This window comes from Dermacentor albipictus, chromosome 5, assembly GCF_038994185.2.
Source record: "Dermacentor albipictus isolate Rhodes 1998 colony chromosome 5, USDA_Dalb.pri_finalv2, whole genome shotgun sequence".
NCBI lineage: Eukaryota > Metazoa > Arthropoda > Arachnida > Ixodida > Ixodidae > Dermacentor > Dermacentor albipictus.
Window position 1 is genome coordinate 32,081,121 of NC_091825.1, and position 17,908 is coordinate 32,099,028.

General features: G+C 45.3%; 1 protein-coding gene across 4 annotated transcripts in view; it reads right to left on the reverse strand.

The window, feature by feature from the left end:
- LOC135913829 (endothelin-converting enzyme 1-like) overlaps positions 1–17,908 on the reverse strand; it is a 192,283-nt gene that overhangs the window by 34,505 nt on the left and 139,870 nt on the right. For 2 of the 4 annotated variants that reach the window (XM_070538342.1, XM_070538343.1), the window contains exons 2-4: positions 10,779–10,846; positions 9,802–10,149; positions 8,032–8,388 (exon numbers count right to left, since the gene is read on the reverse strand). In XM_070538342.1, the coding sequence (XP_070394443.1) occupies positions 8,032–8,388; positions 9,802–10,134 (690 nt within the window). In that variant the 5' untranslated portion in view covers positions 10,135–10,149; positions 10,779–10,846. Of the gene's footprint in view, positions 1–8,031; positions 8,389–9,801; positions 10,238–10,778; positions 10,847–17,506; positions 17,524–17,908 lie in introns of those variants that run through there. The other 2 variants (XM_070538341.1, XM_070538340.1) reach the window with 2 other exon arrangements.

Genomic DNA, 17,908 nt, shown 5'->3' on the forward strand with positions numbered 1-17,908 from the left:
GGTCCGGAACGACGTTGGTGCTCTCTTTGCGGTCCGGGCTTGGATCACGGCTTGTCGGGGGTGTCCGGTACATGAACAAAAAGCACCTCGACCAGATGTCACGTGGTGGTGACGCTGAAGAACACAGTAGCGATACTGTGAATGACAAAACTATTATTGGGTGAACCTGTGCCCACAAGACAGGCTACACTTATAGCACAACGATAACGGCGAACACAGTCGGCGATCGTCGAAAATCCGATCAACGGTCCAGCGCCTTGGCTTTTATACATCAATCGTCGAATGTTCCAGACTAATTGTTGGGATCCGCGTGCCTTCCACAAAGTTCTGCACCATTCGCGTCAGGCGATGAAATCAGTGAACATAAAGCCTGGCGACAACAGAAAGCGGATAGAAGCATCGATAACTTTCCAGAAATTTTGGATACATGCGCGTCCTGCGCTGTGCGATAACATTTGTTAGGCGGTGAAACGTGGTCGCCCGATGAAGATAAATACACGTGTCCATATATAGCTCGTGGGACAAGCCGTAGTACCCAGACGAAATGAACTATGCACGAGAAAGATGGACTTATATTGTCACTTGGCTTTAGGAGCGGTGATAACGTTGTAATTTAACATACAACAGAACTTCGTACACCGTGTTCTTCCCAATAGCTTATAACAGATAGTTGATAAGTCCTACTAATAAACTTGTAACTTTATATCGGTTGCACTCTAAGATGACTTTCATATATAGACGGGGCTCTGTAGTTGTTTCCACCGAGACTTATGGTAGGCATCTTGGTGTACTACATGTAATCATCCCAGTCGGCCTACTCACGTAATACAGCATTATTAATCGCATCTACCATGGTCTCCGCTACATCGCTATCAGTAACTGCCTACCTCCTCTCACTGCTAAAGACTCGTTGGGCGTAAGACAGGCAAACAAGTCAATCGAAATGAGTAGTATGGAATTTGTATGGAATCTTCACAGAACCTGGGCGCTACAATCCAGTGTGTCCAGAATCGTACGGTAAGATTAATTTACTTTGACTACCCATTGAACTTCAGTTTGACAAAACAAAAAGCGTGATGAGCGCCTGTCGCTACATTTGCGTCGTGAGGTTGCTTTCGCTTGCCTAAATACTACCACTTTGCCACGCCATCATCAGGAGCTCGGCGCTTGTCGTCAGGTATAAGCGAAAACGCAACGTCCTGTTCAGAACGTATTGTCAGCATCAAGGGCTTACGGAGCGGAGAATCTGAAAAGAAGTTTGCATTTCTACACGTTAGGCACAAATCAGGGTGTTCAGACTTGCAGCATGTATTGGTCTAAAGTAAACAATACTGTTGCGATGTTTTACGGCCTGCGGCTGCAGGTGCATTGAAAGTGACCTTATTCCCAAAACATTGGGCGCCTAAACTCCTGACGGCGGCTGTGCCGTTGAGCACCTGAATTTTCTTTATTCTGCACACTATTCTTTAATTATATGCTATTCCAACCGCCATGCAGTGCTCACACCTGTGCTAATTTTGAAGACAACCATCGCAAACATAATGTGTTAAGTACAACTCAACTCGCACGTATATTACATCATTATTAGAACAAATGAGGTACAATAAGTATATAATTAAACAAAATGTAATAAAACTGCATATAAAATATTTCTCATATGTCAGGACTACTTCAAATTTTCTCCTGCTCGCCTCGTGTACCTCCATAAGCTGTACGGGAAACTGATAGGGCGAAATTCAAGGTCCAAATTGCCATGTCCTGCAGCACCATGGCAAAAGAAGGAATCTGTGGATTAGCGAGACAATATGAAAGTCCCAGCTGCCATTGAGCTACTGACGCACAAGGAACGATAGTATTAGCGTTTATTGACAGGAAGTGGAGAAAATGATAAATGGTGCTAAGTTGGCACTTGCACCGTCAGTACAAAACAACCGCACTGATATGGATCGTAAACTATTCTGATAAAGGAACAGTTCTAGCAAACCCACCCGATCCTTGCTCATGTTTTTTTTTTTTTCAAGAATTGAAAGGTTAGAGTTAGAATAGAAGAATATTATTATAGAATTACAGTTTAATTGCACTACTATTTCTATCGTGGTGCTGTGACCTGACTTTAGAAAGAGTGAGTCAAGAATTGAACAGCAGAATGCTATAGCAACTGTGGTGATCATAGCCAAGAACAATATCTTCTTGCACAAGTTTGTCGGCATAAATCGAAAAGGATTGCTGGATGGAGTTTTTCTCTCTTTTCACACGACAGGCTACGTTAACACGATGCCTGTCTTTTCGCATAATTTCCTATACTCATCTGCGTGCATCGCGGTAAATAGATGTGAAGACCTGCATTATTTGTGAAATTTTGTGAAGCAATATAGGATGATTCAAATAAGAAGTCACGTGCGCTGCTTGTTGCGGATAGAATATTTAGGTTTCGACGTACCGGTCGGTATAAAGCAATCAAAGTTGACCAACAATTCGGACAGCCTTAATTTGCACCCAAGATCAGGTGCGCGAAAATCCTGCTTTGATGTAATGCAAGCGCCCTCTGTCAAATACTTCAACTATATTGTTGTATACGAATACTGCATCTGCGGCTGCTGGCGATTTTTCTACTTCAGGGCCTTTTAATTATGTACCCTGGACGCACTTTTTTGGTACGTATCACGCCACACAGGAATCGCACAAACACGTATTTGCCAAGACATATCCGGAGAGGCAAAGTTATTTCTTAATATTATATTCATAAATCTTCACCTTGAGACAGAAATAACATTCAAGACACGTTATCTGGCTTTACTGGCCAAAATACATTATACCAAAAGTGGCAAAGAAGTTTGAAAGCACGTTCACATGCTCACGAAACCAGCCACCTATATTTTGTACGAAAAGTTGGTGCAGATAAAAAGAAACAAACCAAGAGCCAGGCACGTACCCAAAGGGGGGCCCGGGGGGGGGGGGCCGCCCCCCCTTGGAATCGCCAAATCAACAATGAAACTTGACAGCTATTAGGCGATCAACATTTAGCCGTCTTTTTCACTCCTTTTGGATGGCGGTTGTTATCGGCATCTTGTGGGGCCTGAAGGCCAGTTTCCTCATCGATTCGGGGCCCGCGCGATTAACTCGGGATGAATGCAGTTGTCACCGTCTTTTCGACGGGCGCGCATCGCTGTTGCTTCGTTAGTTCAACCTTTGTTTGTTTATACATATCCAGGGACCAGGAAATAGATTCAGTTCGTGGTCAGCTTGTCTGTATGCACGTGGAACGAGTTTCGGTCAGAGAAAACGTTTTTTCTCGTTTAACCTTTTCTTTTGCTTCCTTATTTCCTCGAGTAACGGCTCGCCACGACGCTGATAGATTCTCGGAACTATATACCTGCGATATGGGTTAGATAAGGTGGAAAATGAAATAATACGAGACAGCGTCCATCATCAAACCTTGCAATGGCCCTTAAACTCATAGGCAATATGACTGTTACCCGTTAAGCCGTCTGGCTTTTCCCTAATTGTAGATCTCTTTTCGTGCAAAGTTGCCAACTGGAAACAAGAGGCGCAATGAGTTGAGAAATGAGGCGATCTACTAAGGGAGACACCAAGGCAACAGCCAAACAAGAAGGGAAAGCTAAAATTAACAAATTGAACCTTTGTTTATAAAAATCTCTATGGATCAACATTTTTTTCTATTTAGAAAGGAACTAGAACAGAAAAAGGAAGTGGAGAACAGTTCTGTGTGTTCTGAATGGCGTTTCTACAGTTATCGTTCGAGCCGCCTAACCTACCCACTTCTCTGCTGTACTTATGTAGGTGTTTTTCTAACCTTCCGTGGTGGGCGTAGTACGTCTTGAATTGCACCGTCCGGCGCCCTACGCGGTTGTACGGGACTGGCAGCCACACGTCGTTAGGTAACTGTCTCAATAACAATACGAGTCCGTTGGGGCACATCACTTCATAGAGCATAAACGAGGGATCCAAAAGAACTGTGATTGTTCCCCAAATATATATTTTTCTGTAATTTTTCTAGAGCTAAGTAAAAAAAAGGCTGCTATAGTCGAATAGAAATTAAATGTGCAGTGAAGCCCCACCCACGCCTTCATAACCGCCAGCCACTGTTCCTCCGCGAGACTGCAAATAATTCGTACTTCAAACTTTTCCCTTTACGCAAATAAAATGGTAACCGCAAAAATTAAGTCATTAGTGCGTAATTTTATACCTTTTGCTTTGCCTATTAGAGTGCAATGGCGAAAGCCTATTCTTTATTGAACTGAAATAACATGATTGTTTTGCTGCAGCTATCTATTATCAAGTTTGGCTTCAGTTGACAGTAAAGTTTCATGAGTAAAACGGGTTTCGCAGTAAAATGAACGGCACCGCAGACTTTTGAAGAGCTAAATGCTCAGACTCCATACACGTTGTCCATGTCTGTCGCACACCTCATTGCTTCCGCCGATGGAAAGACTCTTCAACAACGACGCCCCGGAGGTATCAAGTACGACGCCATTTCAAGACGGGCGCATGACAACGATTTTGTTTGCTTCTGTGATTGGCTGGTGAAGTAACACAACTCCGCATGGTTTGTGCCTTGGTTGCCAACTGCTGTTTTTTTTTGTTGTATTCTACTGAAGTAATCTTTATTTTACACTTTGACTTTGTGTTTTGGGCGCTATTCTCGACACGCATGGCAGCTGCACGGCCGCCATTATCCGCCATGGTGACTATCTGATTGGTTGTGAAGAGTTCACGTGCCTTGAAATTTGTGCAATTGTGCGCTTTCATCAAGATGACGAAACGTGACGTGGAGCTGCAAATTTTATCAACTAATACATTTTTTGGTCCTTGGCCGCTATATTGCGACGTTAGCGCTTCAAAAGGAAAGTGAGCGGTAGCGTACAGAAGCCAGTGCAATGCATCTGCAATTCGCTAATATGTGGTAGCGATCGAAGATATGCACCATGACAGCTTGCTGATTGGCTGAAGGAATATGCCATGGGGAGCGTCACAGGAAGGGCCGTTTCGTAAACGTCAATTTGACATTGCGTGACGCTCCGCTGGGCCGTCATTGCAGAGATTTTCCGCCATAATTTGTGGTGCGACGAGTGGCACGAATCATAGTAATGAGCAGTCATATGCAATGGCGGCCGAGAGGAATGCGTATCGCCACATTTTCCCTGTCATTTGGCACCGTGAAAATCTTTTGTTCATAACGCGTGCTCATAGCACTCGCATCGCTCTCGGGCGGTGTTGGCATTTGTGTTTTGGGCCATCATTTTTTAAAACAACGCGCTTATACAAAATGACATTGGTTGAACACGGCAAACTTTCTGCAACGTTGTTAACTTTTCACTACTGTGTTTGTAATGTTCTCAATATTAATGTCTTTTCGCACAATCAAAAGTTATGACAACGGCGTCTCTTTAATTTATGAAAAGAAATGTACGTAAGGCGGCGCCTGGAAGTTTCTTCCCGTGGTGCTAGTAAGCAGCGAAGTGAACAAGAGATGGCAGCGCCGGCGCTTGCGTCACGCTAGCGGATATCTCTGGAGCACGCAACGCTGTCGGTGATATTCGGCCTTTCTCAGCCAGCCGAGTCGGGCTGAGTCACTTACGTTTCACGAGATAGTGAAATCGTAGATAGAACGCGCGCGGATCACCACTGGTAGGTCACGTATGTCGTCTCAAGGAAGAAAACAAGAGCGTTGGCGCCAACATAAGATGACTCATTCCATTTCCCGGGGACACGCATCCTAGCAAATGAAGCAGGCGATGGCTTGTACAAAGCAGACGACGGAAGTGAGAAGCGTTTTCCACAGAATAATCATGCGCTTTCAGCTAGCCGCTTTATTTTTACTGTGGAGAAAAAGTGCTTTGTTTTACCGAGAACATTACGTTCAGTCCCTTCATTTCAGTTTCTTAGGCAAAACAAGTTGCGTCACGTTACGAAAACAAAATCCGGCCATCAGCGCCATCTTACTTGAGTCACGGCTCCGTAACGCATCGAAGAAAATGGCGGAATGTGCAGAATAAAGCCTCGTGGCTGTGTTTTTCTAGCGCTTCATTCCTGCGCAAGACCATTTGACCTACTTCGTTGTTTGCCACGTGAAGGAGAGGTGTATCGCACAGGCATTCCTGTAACATACACCTTATTTCATTTCTCTTTTGTTGGTTTATGCGTTTTTATGGCGAATGGCGGATGTTATTTATATTTGTAGTAGTAAAGTACTCCCCCCCTCATTCGCATAGAAGTTATCTTGGGTTGCCCCCCCCCCCCCCCGAAAAAATATCCTGAGTACGAACCCTAACTAAGTGACCTGCAATTCATGATATGCTAACTGGCGAAAGACGGCTAGATTAAGTAGCCACAAAGTGATAAAATAAGGCAACGCACTGCCGGCTTCGAACATGCTTACTCGCGCTCGTGGTAACAGTGATCTCGATCTGTTACCGAGCGGCTACCTATCACTTCAATTCGTTGCGGCAAGCAAGAACCAGTTTCATATGCTTCGACTGCCAGCTGAAAGCTGAGTAACTGAAGTGTATAAATTCCCTGAATTATACTATTCACCGCAATCGTTTCAACAAAAATCGGTTTTTACTGGCCGAAAATGCCACCAAAATTTGAACGTTTGTATAGGCTTCCATATTTCAAACCTTGCCCGCTATTTGGAACGGGTTTCCTGCCTTAAGTAATTGGGCCGCTACCATGAGATGCCCACTAGGCATGTTTTATCAATGCCATCGATCATGGGGGCGGAAGACCCCTTCCTCCGCCTAGCAGGCGGCCGACATCGCCTGAGTGTCAGCGGCTGCCTCGACTACCTGGATGGCCCAGACCTGGCCTCGCTAGTCTGAGCTAACCAGCAGGGTCTCCAACTGCTGCCGGTTTTGAATTTTGCGGCCCCGCGAAAGGAGCTGCCCCTTCGAGCATGCCCATGAATAATGTGGCAGATCCGCCCTACATATTTATTACTTACATTCATCAGTGTGTTGCCTGGGTACAGAACCTGCTGCAGGCCACCGGGTAAGGATAGATGTTTGTTTGCAGGAAGCACCAGACCGCAACCTATCCTAGCTCGGGATCTCGGGTTAGCTCGGGATCAGGTCGTCAGTAACGGTTGCTTCCCAGCCGATAGTAATCGCTGATTTCTTTATAGCTGACCATGTGGTCTCCTCTCGTTCGTGACTGCGCCTGCTCACTTGCTCGGAAAAAAATTTTGAAAGATGGCTTCTATGATTAGTTACTCCCGAAACACGATGCCCTTCCAAAGAAAACGTACATCTTTGCAGGGGCCATTGCTAGAGGCAGTGTTCGGCTATGCTGCTTATTCCTGACCGCGCCTTTATGTTACTTTTCTCCTTTCCAGACAATCGTCCACAGGTTTGTCGAAATTTTGAATTCATGTCTCATCACCGCGGTTCTTGGAGCTCCTGCTGTTTGAGTGCGTTCCTCTGAAGTAGTGTAATAGGCGCTACAAGAGGACCACACTGATTCCACTGCATGTCTTACAACATCAAACTTTAACAGCCAACACTAAAACATCATCGAAAGTTCAGATGACTTGTGGTCGCTGCACAGATGAAATTTGAATAGACATACTGACACCGCGCAACTGTCCAGATAACTCCCGCACGACAGGCAGCTGTAGGCACTTTGAGTTTATTCGAGGGCTTCTTTCACGCTCAGAAAACACTTTTATGTAGCACAAATTGAGCAACAGAAAGCTTAAACGGGAGTTTTTCACGTTACTCTACAATTTTCTCATCCATACTTTCCATATAGTTATAATATTTGAGAAGTAGATTAATTAAGATGAATTATCTAACTAAGCGGAATGACAAAATATGAGTATCTCCAAGTGATGCATGGCAAACAATATTACCATGGATCTGCCCAGTTACGTGGCGTTTGCACATGTTTAAATCTTAGTGCATTAGAGTTGGCAATCCCTGTATAACTCCATTGGATTCTTAAAAAAAGAGCCATCTAAAACCACGTTTTTCTAGTGGCAGCTAGGCAGGCGAACATGTGAAGTGTACTTGCCATTCTCGTCATTGCGGTGAAACCGGTGGTGAAGACGCTGGATGACTTGCGCTGCGAGGCGTCCCCCTGGCTGACAAGTACCACGGGCGACCCGAGGCCCGGATCCGCTTTGGCTGCGGCCGGGGCCTCGCACAGACGCACTTTTTCTGGAAAGTCCTGCTTCTCCACCACCAGAGAACTGGTCAAAGGCTTGACCTGAGATGACTGGCTCTGGCCAGTCGAGCCTTCGAAACCCGAGTGCTTTGGAAGAGCCGGAATCGCTGTGGCCGCCGTTGGTTGGCAAGCCGACCTGGCGACGGGGTTGCTGCTAGCTGAGCTGGGCGCTTGGTCATGGCCAACCGGACCATCTTTGGGAGCCTAGAAAATGGAGGCATTGGGCCGTTTAGACGGTTGCACAGAAAGCTGCAGAATAGGATGTACTGAAAAGTGAGTTGGCTGGTTTGGAGTTTAAAGATACCGATAGATTTTTCAGCAGCGTGTATAACAAATATGCACACGGCATAACTAGCCAGGTGCAGAGTGCACAAATTTGTTGCCGGGCATTTGTTCCATTTTCTGTGGCTGCGCTGTGTGGAATCTTCCATGGAGTACTGAATAGATCAAGCTACTGCAGACTTCGGTAATAAATAAATGGCGCTCTCTATTTTCTTTCATCATCTTCGGGTGGTCTGTAAGAAGTTTTTCTGAAGACAAAAGTGTGTTCGCACGTAGGCGTTTGCAATTGCAAAACATTCACCGACGACTACGACACTCCCTAATGCGTAATTTGAGCACATCTCTATACGTGCTTCGATTGCGTGATATATTGCTGGGCGCGGAAAGTCTCTCTCGTGCTGCTCATTGAAAACAGAGGGATGGGCGGCGCGACTGCATCACTAACCGCGATAGGCAGCGCGTTTGTGACGCGGTGGCGCAATTCACACTAGCCGCTGAAGACACCTCCGCTCATGCAGAGCTTTGTTTCAACACGCTCGGCGTATGTCACTGGTGAACAGACGACGGCGCGCAACTCTGGCGCCATCTTGTAGCAGTCGTCGCCGCTGAGCCCGTCTTGCGCGGCTCTATGCTTTACTTCTGACGCTTTCACCATACCCTCCTCCTCAGGTTTCGTCGTCGCGCTCCTTTCTATATTGCCTTCTTTAATCCCCCGCTGCGCTCCGCATTCCCTCTGTTACCCTTTGGGGCACTCGTTGGCTCGGTTATGCCAAGGACGGAGGCCCAAGAACGCCGACACTAAGCGCAGCAACGGGGGCGTAAAAGCTGCGCTCTAAAATATAATGATTGCACGAATTCGAAGAATAAATGTACCAGGATTACATTATAGAGCGCCGAAAAGACTGTACTGAACAACAGAATTATCTTATTTATGTAAATTCTTGACAGGCTTGGATCAAAAATAGCGCCACATGATAGCGAACACCAAAAGGCCGGCAACAATTTTCTAACATATTTAATGGTTCCTTGCAACTCTCCTTAATTACGGAAATAATAAGCAAATCAGAGCAATGCAAAGGACGTATCCATATCTTCATACAATCTGATTAACATCGGCGCTGTTTCAGCTGGGTACCTTTTATTTGAGTGCCTCTACGAATATCCTCAAGAGCGCATCTTCAGGCAGCGAAGTACCAAATGGGCACGGTATGCGCGAAAGGATGTGTGAATGTTAAACACTTGACTATATGACAGAGTAAACCTCGCAGTGAGTCGAGTTAATCTACGCTAACTATAGGAAGAAGAAGCGTGTACCATTCTGGCACCCGGAAATACCTCTTGCAGAGCCGTCACTTTGATTGCGCGGCCCTTGTACTTGGTGGTGCTTTTCCTGCGCCGTGGCGGTCGGGAGTTTGCTTCGGAATGACTGGCTGTCGACCTCTGGGCTTTTTTGGCCACCGTGTCAGCCGGCTCTTTCTCAGCTCCCGTGGCCACTGAATCCTTTGAGGAGCTTGCCTTAGTGGAGCCCTTGCCATCTTCGACTGTTCGAAAGTCAGTCCTGGACTCCAACCCATGCTCCGCATTTGACACAGAAGTCTTTGCTGGCAACCCAGAAGCCGAGAACCGGCGCTTCTGCGACTTTCTTTTGCTCGGATGGTGGTCTTCCATATTTTGGCCTTGATACTGCACAGTTAGAACGCCGCAAGATTTCGTAATGTCTACCTTTTGGACGTTGTTTGGAACAGTCACCAATGGAGGACAAAGTAGTGTGCTCAGAAAAAAGTGAAATAGTCTGCTTTAACAATTGCCTCTTTCCAGTTGGTATTTTTTAATATCTTGAGAGGTTGCTAATTACGAGTACAAGAAAACGAGATCAGTGCTTTTCCAGTGTGATGACGTCTCTGTTCTCGTGGTAAAAGAATGTGGTAAAGACGATTTTACGAAGGCGTACATGAAGGAAGCAGAAAATTGGCACGAAGACTTTCTCTGTAAACGTTAGTACACCGTGCCTAATTTCAAGAACAGCTGATCAGGCTGGCTTGATATCAAAGTTGTTTACCTTAAATACCAAAAAATAACGTTTTGTGGGCCGTACTCTCACCGGGCACCCACAGGTAACCCGTGACACCCCGTTGCTCGCACTGCATTACTATCAAATTTCGCACCAACTCAAGCTCAAAATTGAAAACAAGAACGCAGCTTTCCCTAATGAAAATGCAAATCGCGCTTCTTCGGTCACAAAATCTCATTTAGCACAGTGCTGTTGAAAATTAGGAAATTGCTTGGGCTCATCAGGAAAAGGGAGCGCTTACCGACTCGTCCTTCTAAATAACCGTCGCTTTCTTCTTCGTCTTTTGCTTTTATCGGCCATCCATTTTTTCTAGAAAAAATGACGGTAAATTGGTTATTTTGCCTATATTTTTTATTAGGAACCACGTAGTGAAGCTTAAATGACAAATAAAATCCACAACATAGTTAATTGTCATTTAGGAATGTATTTATGGCGTTTGAATTGAAGTGAACCCTGTGAAAGCGGTGAAATAGAAGAAGTCTGAAACCAATAAATATTTTTCCGAACATTTTTATGACCTGGTTATTCGAAAACAGAGAGTGCAGGATGGTAAGAAATAATAAGTGAAATTCAACGGTGGGTGCCCGTGGTACGCTACTTGATAATTTACATGTGTAAGAGAAAGGTGATGTTCCGCAGTCTGGCAGAACAACTTAGTTTGCACGAGCCGCAAAAGAGCTTCATCATCATCATCATCAACAACAACAACAACAACAATAACAACAATACTCAATCTGTCCCAAGCTTGGTAGGATGCAGCGCAAACCCTCATCTGGCACGGTCTAACACACAGAGATGGCACGCCAGTGTTGCAAAGTGCTTGCTTGAAGTAGAGTGTCTCCCGGGTTTGCTGTCATGCATCCGGCGGTTGCTTTCTTATATTTATTGTTTTCTTTGACACCTTTTCCATTGAAAGCCATGGTTACACTTGAACTGATATCTGCCTCATCTCCAGGTCAAAGGGCCCCTTTCTGGTCTGCTTCCATCCCGCCTCAGGTTGTACCGGTAGGGCTGTTTCTTTGAAGAGCAAGCATCAACGTTCCTGTGACTTTGGCACCCAAACACGGAGGGATTATTCCTATGAAAAATCGCAAACAACTTCAAACTGAACTTATGGCAGTCTAAGTGGACGTTTAATTTGTTTAACAGGTTGGACTTTATTGAAGACCTCTGTCGACAGCGCCTGTCAGAGTATGACATCTCCATTCGAAATAGAGGACATCATTGCCTTCACCCTGCGGACAAAACCAGAGAAGTTAGCGTACCATGGCACAGATCATCGGTCAACATACAATATGAGGCCCTTAGTGCAATCCGTCGCCGCGCGGAACGGTGATACAGAATAACAAAGCCACCGTCAGATCTTTCAAACAGTCGCCGAGCTCAACATGTTCTAGGACATCTGGACAAGCTTGACAGACGGCGCTGGAAGACATTCTATGGATCCTTAGATCAAAGACAGCCTCTATCTAAGATCTAGCGGGTCATACGAAGTCTCCAGGCAACTCCACAACAAAGATACCCATTTCGTGCGGTGGCTATACATCAACGCCGGACCGAATTGGAGGTGGCAGAGGACTACTGTAAACTCATTGTGGACGCATCTAATGCAGTGACTTCATCCCTTGTCACCATCGCGCCCCTGTCAACTGATGCGCGACTCGAAGTACATTTTACGATGCAAGAGCTTGACCCTGCAATTTCGGTTTCTCGACACTCATCAGCACCAGGACCAGACGGAATCACGTACGCTGCACTCTACCATCTTGGCACAAAATCACGACGTCTTCTTTTACCTTTTTATAAAGCGACGTGGGAGACAGGGCATGTTCCAGATAGTTGGAAACGCAGTCGCGTTGTAGCGCTGCTTAAACCGGGGAAGTGCTCTACCGAGCTTTCATCCTACCGACCAATCGCCTTAGCCAGTTGCGTCGGCAAAGTAATGGAAAGAATGGACTTTTCAAGGCTGGAATGGTTTCGAGAGAGAAATAATTGCTTTCCTGATTTTTTGCACGGATTTAGAAGGTGCCGTTCTTCCATTGACAGTATTATCGACTTGATGTCCACTGCTGAACACGAGAAAAGTCGCCGTCGGTTAGTTGGAGCTGTTTTTCTGGACATCAAGGGTGCATACGACAATGTGCTCAATTATGCAATCCTTGATGCACTGGAAGATTTAAAGGTCGGTGGCCGCCTATATGAATGGATTGTTAGCTATCTCAGTCGCCGCACGGTGCATATGTCGACAAGTGATGGCGACACCGGACAGTATAATATCCATCGAGGTGTTCCACAAGGGGGAGTTCTCAGTCCAACTCTTTTCAATGTTGAGTTGATTGGCTTTGCATCTGAACTTCCTAACACGGTGAAAATTAGCACATATGTGGACGACATCTGCATATGGGCATCTGGAGCCACCCGTCCCCAACTGCGTGTAAGGCTTCAACGTGCAGCGACAACCACAGCTAAGTATCTGCGGCGTCAAGGCCTCCAGCTCTCCACAGAAAAATTTTCTGTGTTTGCATTCACGCGGAAACGAACTACCAAGTATCTGATAATCGTTAACGGAGTAGCGATACGTATGGTTACGCACTACATATTCCTTGGTTTAGTCATAGACCGGGGATGATCTTGGTCAAGACACGTCGCCGCACTAAAGTCAAAGCTCAAAAGTTTTGTTCACGTCCTTCGCGTCGTTGCAGGAACAAGAAAGGGTCCCTCGGAGTCATCATTACCCCAATCGCACCAAGCACTATTCGTAGGGTACATAAGGTACAGAATACCGGCGCTCTCAAGCATGGGACTTAGCTGTGCGCGAGCGTTGGAGAGCCTTCAAGCTCAAGCATTGCGCACATGTTTGGACCTCCCGCGTCGCACGTCAACCATTGGAACAATAGTGGAAGCTCGTGCTAGTCATATTACGGTATGTTTGCTCTGCGAGCCTCTTCGAATGTACCGTCGCGTGTTCACCGGATACAGGTACCATCCTCTGTCATCGCTCCCTGCCACCCACCAAGGTTCCACCTTTTCAAGGACTATATTACGTCATCAGAGTGTTCTACCGTCAAGATTTCCTCCCGCCTGTATTCCAAAAACACCCCCTTGGGTTCTGCCTAAACCTTTCGTTCCACTGCAGATCACTGGAATTACTAAAGAGTCATCCGTTACATCTATTGGCCTCAAGACACTTACCCTGTTGCAGATTTCTGCAGACTACCGACATACTCTATACGTGTATACCGCTGGCTCCATCACACCATATGCCTCCAGTGCAGCCTTTGTCATTCCACATTTGTTCATTCCTCGGTGGTTTAAACTGGACCATGGATCAACATCAACTGCCCCAGAACTTGTGGCTATTCGGGAGGCACTTCGATTTCTCTCCGAGGAGCCTCCTCACGCATGGACGATATTCTGCGATTGTAAGCCAGCTCTTCAAACGATATACTGTGTCCTCAGACGGGGCCCATATTATTCTTTGGCTATAGAAATGACAGAGCATCTCGACCACGCAACAAGAAATGGCCACCAATGTCACCTTTCAGTGGATACCTTCACACTGTGGCGTGATAGGAAACGTACAGGCAGACTCCGAAGCGAAAACTGATTTAGATAATGCTTCCAAAGTACGCATTCCATTCACACGAACCGACACAAACGCCCTACTTCGTCGCGTAATACGCAACCATACGTTGGAACACTGGACCTGATTTACGAAACCAGCGAGTACACAAATGGGACCAGGAAATGAAATTATGCATGCCTCACAAGATCAAGAGAAGCCAAACGAGCATGGCGCACCAGATTTGCCTTGGTGCCGCATTCACCAACCATTGAAGACATTTGATAGGTGGCAGTAACACTAGCCCAAAGTGTGAATACTGTGAGGTGTCAGAAACACTTTAGCATATATTTTGCGTGTGTACCGCGTACATGCAAGAACGACAGCATTTGGCCTCTGTCATTGCAAAGATCATATAGGAGGTCTGACCTGATTACCAGTACTCACCTACGGGGCAGAAACCTGGAGGCTTACGAAAAGAGTTCTACTCAAATTGAGGACGACGCAACGAGCTATGAAAAGAAGAATGATAGGTGTAATGTTAAGGGATAAGAAAAGAGCAGATTGGGTCAGGGAACAAACGCGAGTTAATGACATCTTAGTTGAAATCAAGAAAAAGAAATGGGCATGGGCAGGACATGTAATTAGGAGGCAAGATAACCGATGGTCATTAAGGGTTACGGACTGGATCCCAAGGGAAGGGAAGCGTAGGAGGGGGCGGCAGAAAGTTAGGTGGGCGGATGAGATTAAGAAGTTTGCAGGCACGGCATGGCCACAATTAGTGCATGACCGGGGTTGTTGGAGAAGTATGGGAGAGGCCTTTGCCCTGCAGTGGGCGTAACCAGGCCTATGATGATGATGATGATGATTGCAAAGATCCATAAAAGGCCGCTATCAGACGAGTTTCTTTTAGGTCCTTGTCCTAATGCAAACAGCGTAGCCCTGATAAAAAGTGCCACTATAGCTTTTCTCCAAGCTACTTGGCTGGGCGCACGGCTTTAGAGATGCTACAACTATTTCTATACGCATCTATATTTCTATATACGCATCTCTTCCTTATACCATCGTCATCATTCATCAGCCCTTTCCCTTCCCGTCTCTTTTCCCCAGTGTAGAGCAGCAGGCACGAGCAAGTTATAGCTCAGGCGGACCTCTCGGCCTCTCTGTAAATAACTTCTCTCTAGGGCAGCCTCCCCTCACTTCCACTAATTCACTTAGTATAGGCACTTTGGACGCGGCGAAACTTCTGCGCTTCGCAGGACGATGCTTGTATGAAAGATCTGGTAAAATGTACTAATTTTGCCACGTATCCAGTGACTTGCTTCATCGCACATCCCTACGCTTACTTCAAAGACACAGTCCGTGGTGTAGATGCAACCTTAAGTCCAACAGAAGTCTTAGAAGCTTTTCCTCTGGCAGGTGTAGTATATGCATACCGCTCTACATGGGTAGTCAATAACGAGAAGGTTCCCACAGAAACAGCTATCGCGACATTTGCAGACACGCATCACCCATCAAAGATTAAGGCATGGCCGTTGATTTACCGGGTCGAATCCCTCGCCCCACGACTGCTACAGTGCCTCAGGTGTCTGCGCTTTTCAAACAGCAGTAACGGTGGTCGGTCAACTACTCTTTGCCGAAAATGCGGGGTGAACATAGTAATAATAATTGCACAAGTCAAATCACCCCGCTGATGATTTTAACTGCCTTGAAAGAACAAAGAGCTTCAAGTAGACGAAATAATTGAAAGGAGACGTTGCCCTTTTCGTGAAGCTCTTGCAGAAATTCACAGCAGAGCACAGGGATATGCTGTAGTGACAGTCCCCCAGTCGCACAGTATAGAATGAGCTTTTTTTGTCGGACGATCACAAGCGTCATAGAGAACGCTGTTTAAAAATCAATTAAGAAGCTGCTGGGAAATCTGACAGACTCTGTCTCAACTGTTGTTTACGCAATTCTCTGAGATAAATGAGGTTACACCAAAACGTAGTGTCGAAAATCAGACCTTCTCTCTTGCTAAGTCTCCCAAATCACAATTTCCCAATGCTCGCTCTTCTGCTACTACAGATTTATCGCAAGGTTAAGCTTCACAACAATATTATTATGTAGTTAACTCGCATTCAGTGTCGCTAGACAATCAAGATGTAAACATTGGTCTTCGGACTCTCAAAAACACCACATTTCCTAAGAACAAATTGCACAGTTCTCCTAACTCGAAAACTGAAAAGCGTGCGAAAGATTCAGTTACTAGGGCAGATATTTTGAAAGAAATATTCTGAACCAGACACTAGCTGCTGCTCGCCTTTTGTCAACATATGGCGCCTTAGGGTATTCCAGTGGAACTGTCTGTTAATACCTTCTGTTACTAAACATTTATTGTATCTACCGTCCAAACACCCTCCCCATATTACACTGTTGCAAGAAACTTGGTTGAGAGCTGGTCAACATATTTATTTAAAAACCAACCATTGTTTCTATCGGATAGGCCTTCCCGAGGTGGAGGATTGGCTCTATTCCTTTCATCCAAAGTCCGTGATAGAGCAAAAATTTCATATCAGAATATGTCACCCGGATTTAAAATTTTAGTGTTAGAAGTAACATTACCACTCTCTATGAATAACACCTACTTTTCTGCTTAGATAAAAGTTGTCCGTACGTTGCCGTCACTGTGTCATCATCATCATCATCAGCCTAGTTACGCCCACTGCAGGGCAAAGGCCTCTCCCATACTTCTTCAACTACCCCGGTCATGTACTAATCGTGGCCATGTTGTCCCTGCAAACGTCTTACCCTTACAAAAAAATTGTTGAAAGGTTATTGAAATATCATTGTTCAACGTCAACAAATGACCTTGAAAGATCATTGGGGAATTGTTGAAACAGCATTGAGGAAATTGTTGACAAGTGTTGATAATTGGCCCGCGACATTCTGTCGAAACATCATTGTGGCCTCTCAAATTGAAAGATCGTAGGCATATCGTTGAAACTATGGTGTATTTCAATGTTGAAAGCCCATTGAAGCATTGTTGAAGATGTGTTGCCTGTCAATATTGAAAGCCAATTGACGTATTGTTGAAATGTGTCGTTTGTCAATGTTGAAAGCCCATTGAAGCATTGTTGAAGCTCAAAATTGAAAGCCCATTGACGTATTGTTGAAATGTGTTGTTTGTCACTGTCGAAAGCCCATTGAAGCATTGTTGAAGATGTGTTGTCTCAAAATTGAAAGCCCATTGATGTGTTGTTGAAATGTGTTGTTCATCAATATTGAAAGCCCATGGAAGAATTGTTGCAAATCTGTTGAACATCAACACAAATTATGTTGAAAGCCCTTTATGCCCCACTGGGTATTTAGCAGTTTAAACCTGCACTTTCCTTAAAATACTGCTGAGGTATGTTGCATATAATTACCTTTGATGTCACGTTGGTATGTTTGCTGTGAGAGGGCAGGGATAAAATTTAAATACAGGGGTTTTGTATCGCAGGCCTCTGCCACCCTGGGCTCTAAAGCATGCTCCCAGATCGCCTGTAATAAACCATATTGTAAAACTGCTAGCAGTACTGTTATGCCACTTTTTTCAATTGTCAGAGTGGATGGACCTCCACAATATTAAGAATGCTGAACTGACGCAGACAAAAACCATTTTTCTAGGTGAACTGTTTATTTGTAAACAAACATCTGTGTAAATGTACAACCATTTGTAGTTTGAGCACATCAGAAACTTCTTAAAAACTATTGCACTGTACAAACTTCCTGCAGCTTGACACCATAACAAAACAGAATACTGAAGATGTAGTCTGTGTGGCCCTCAA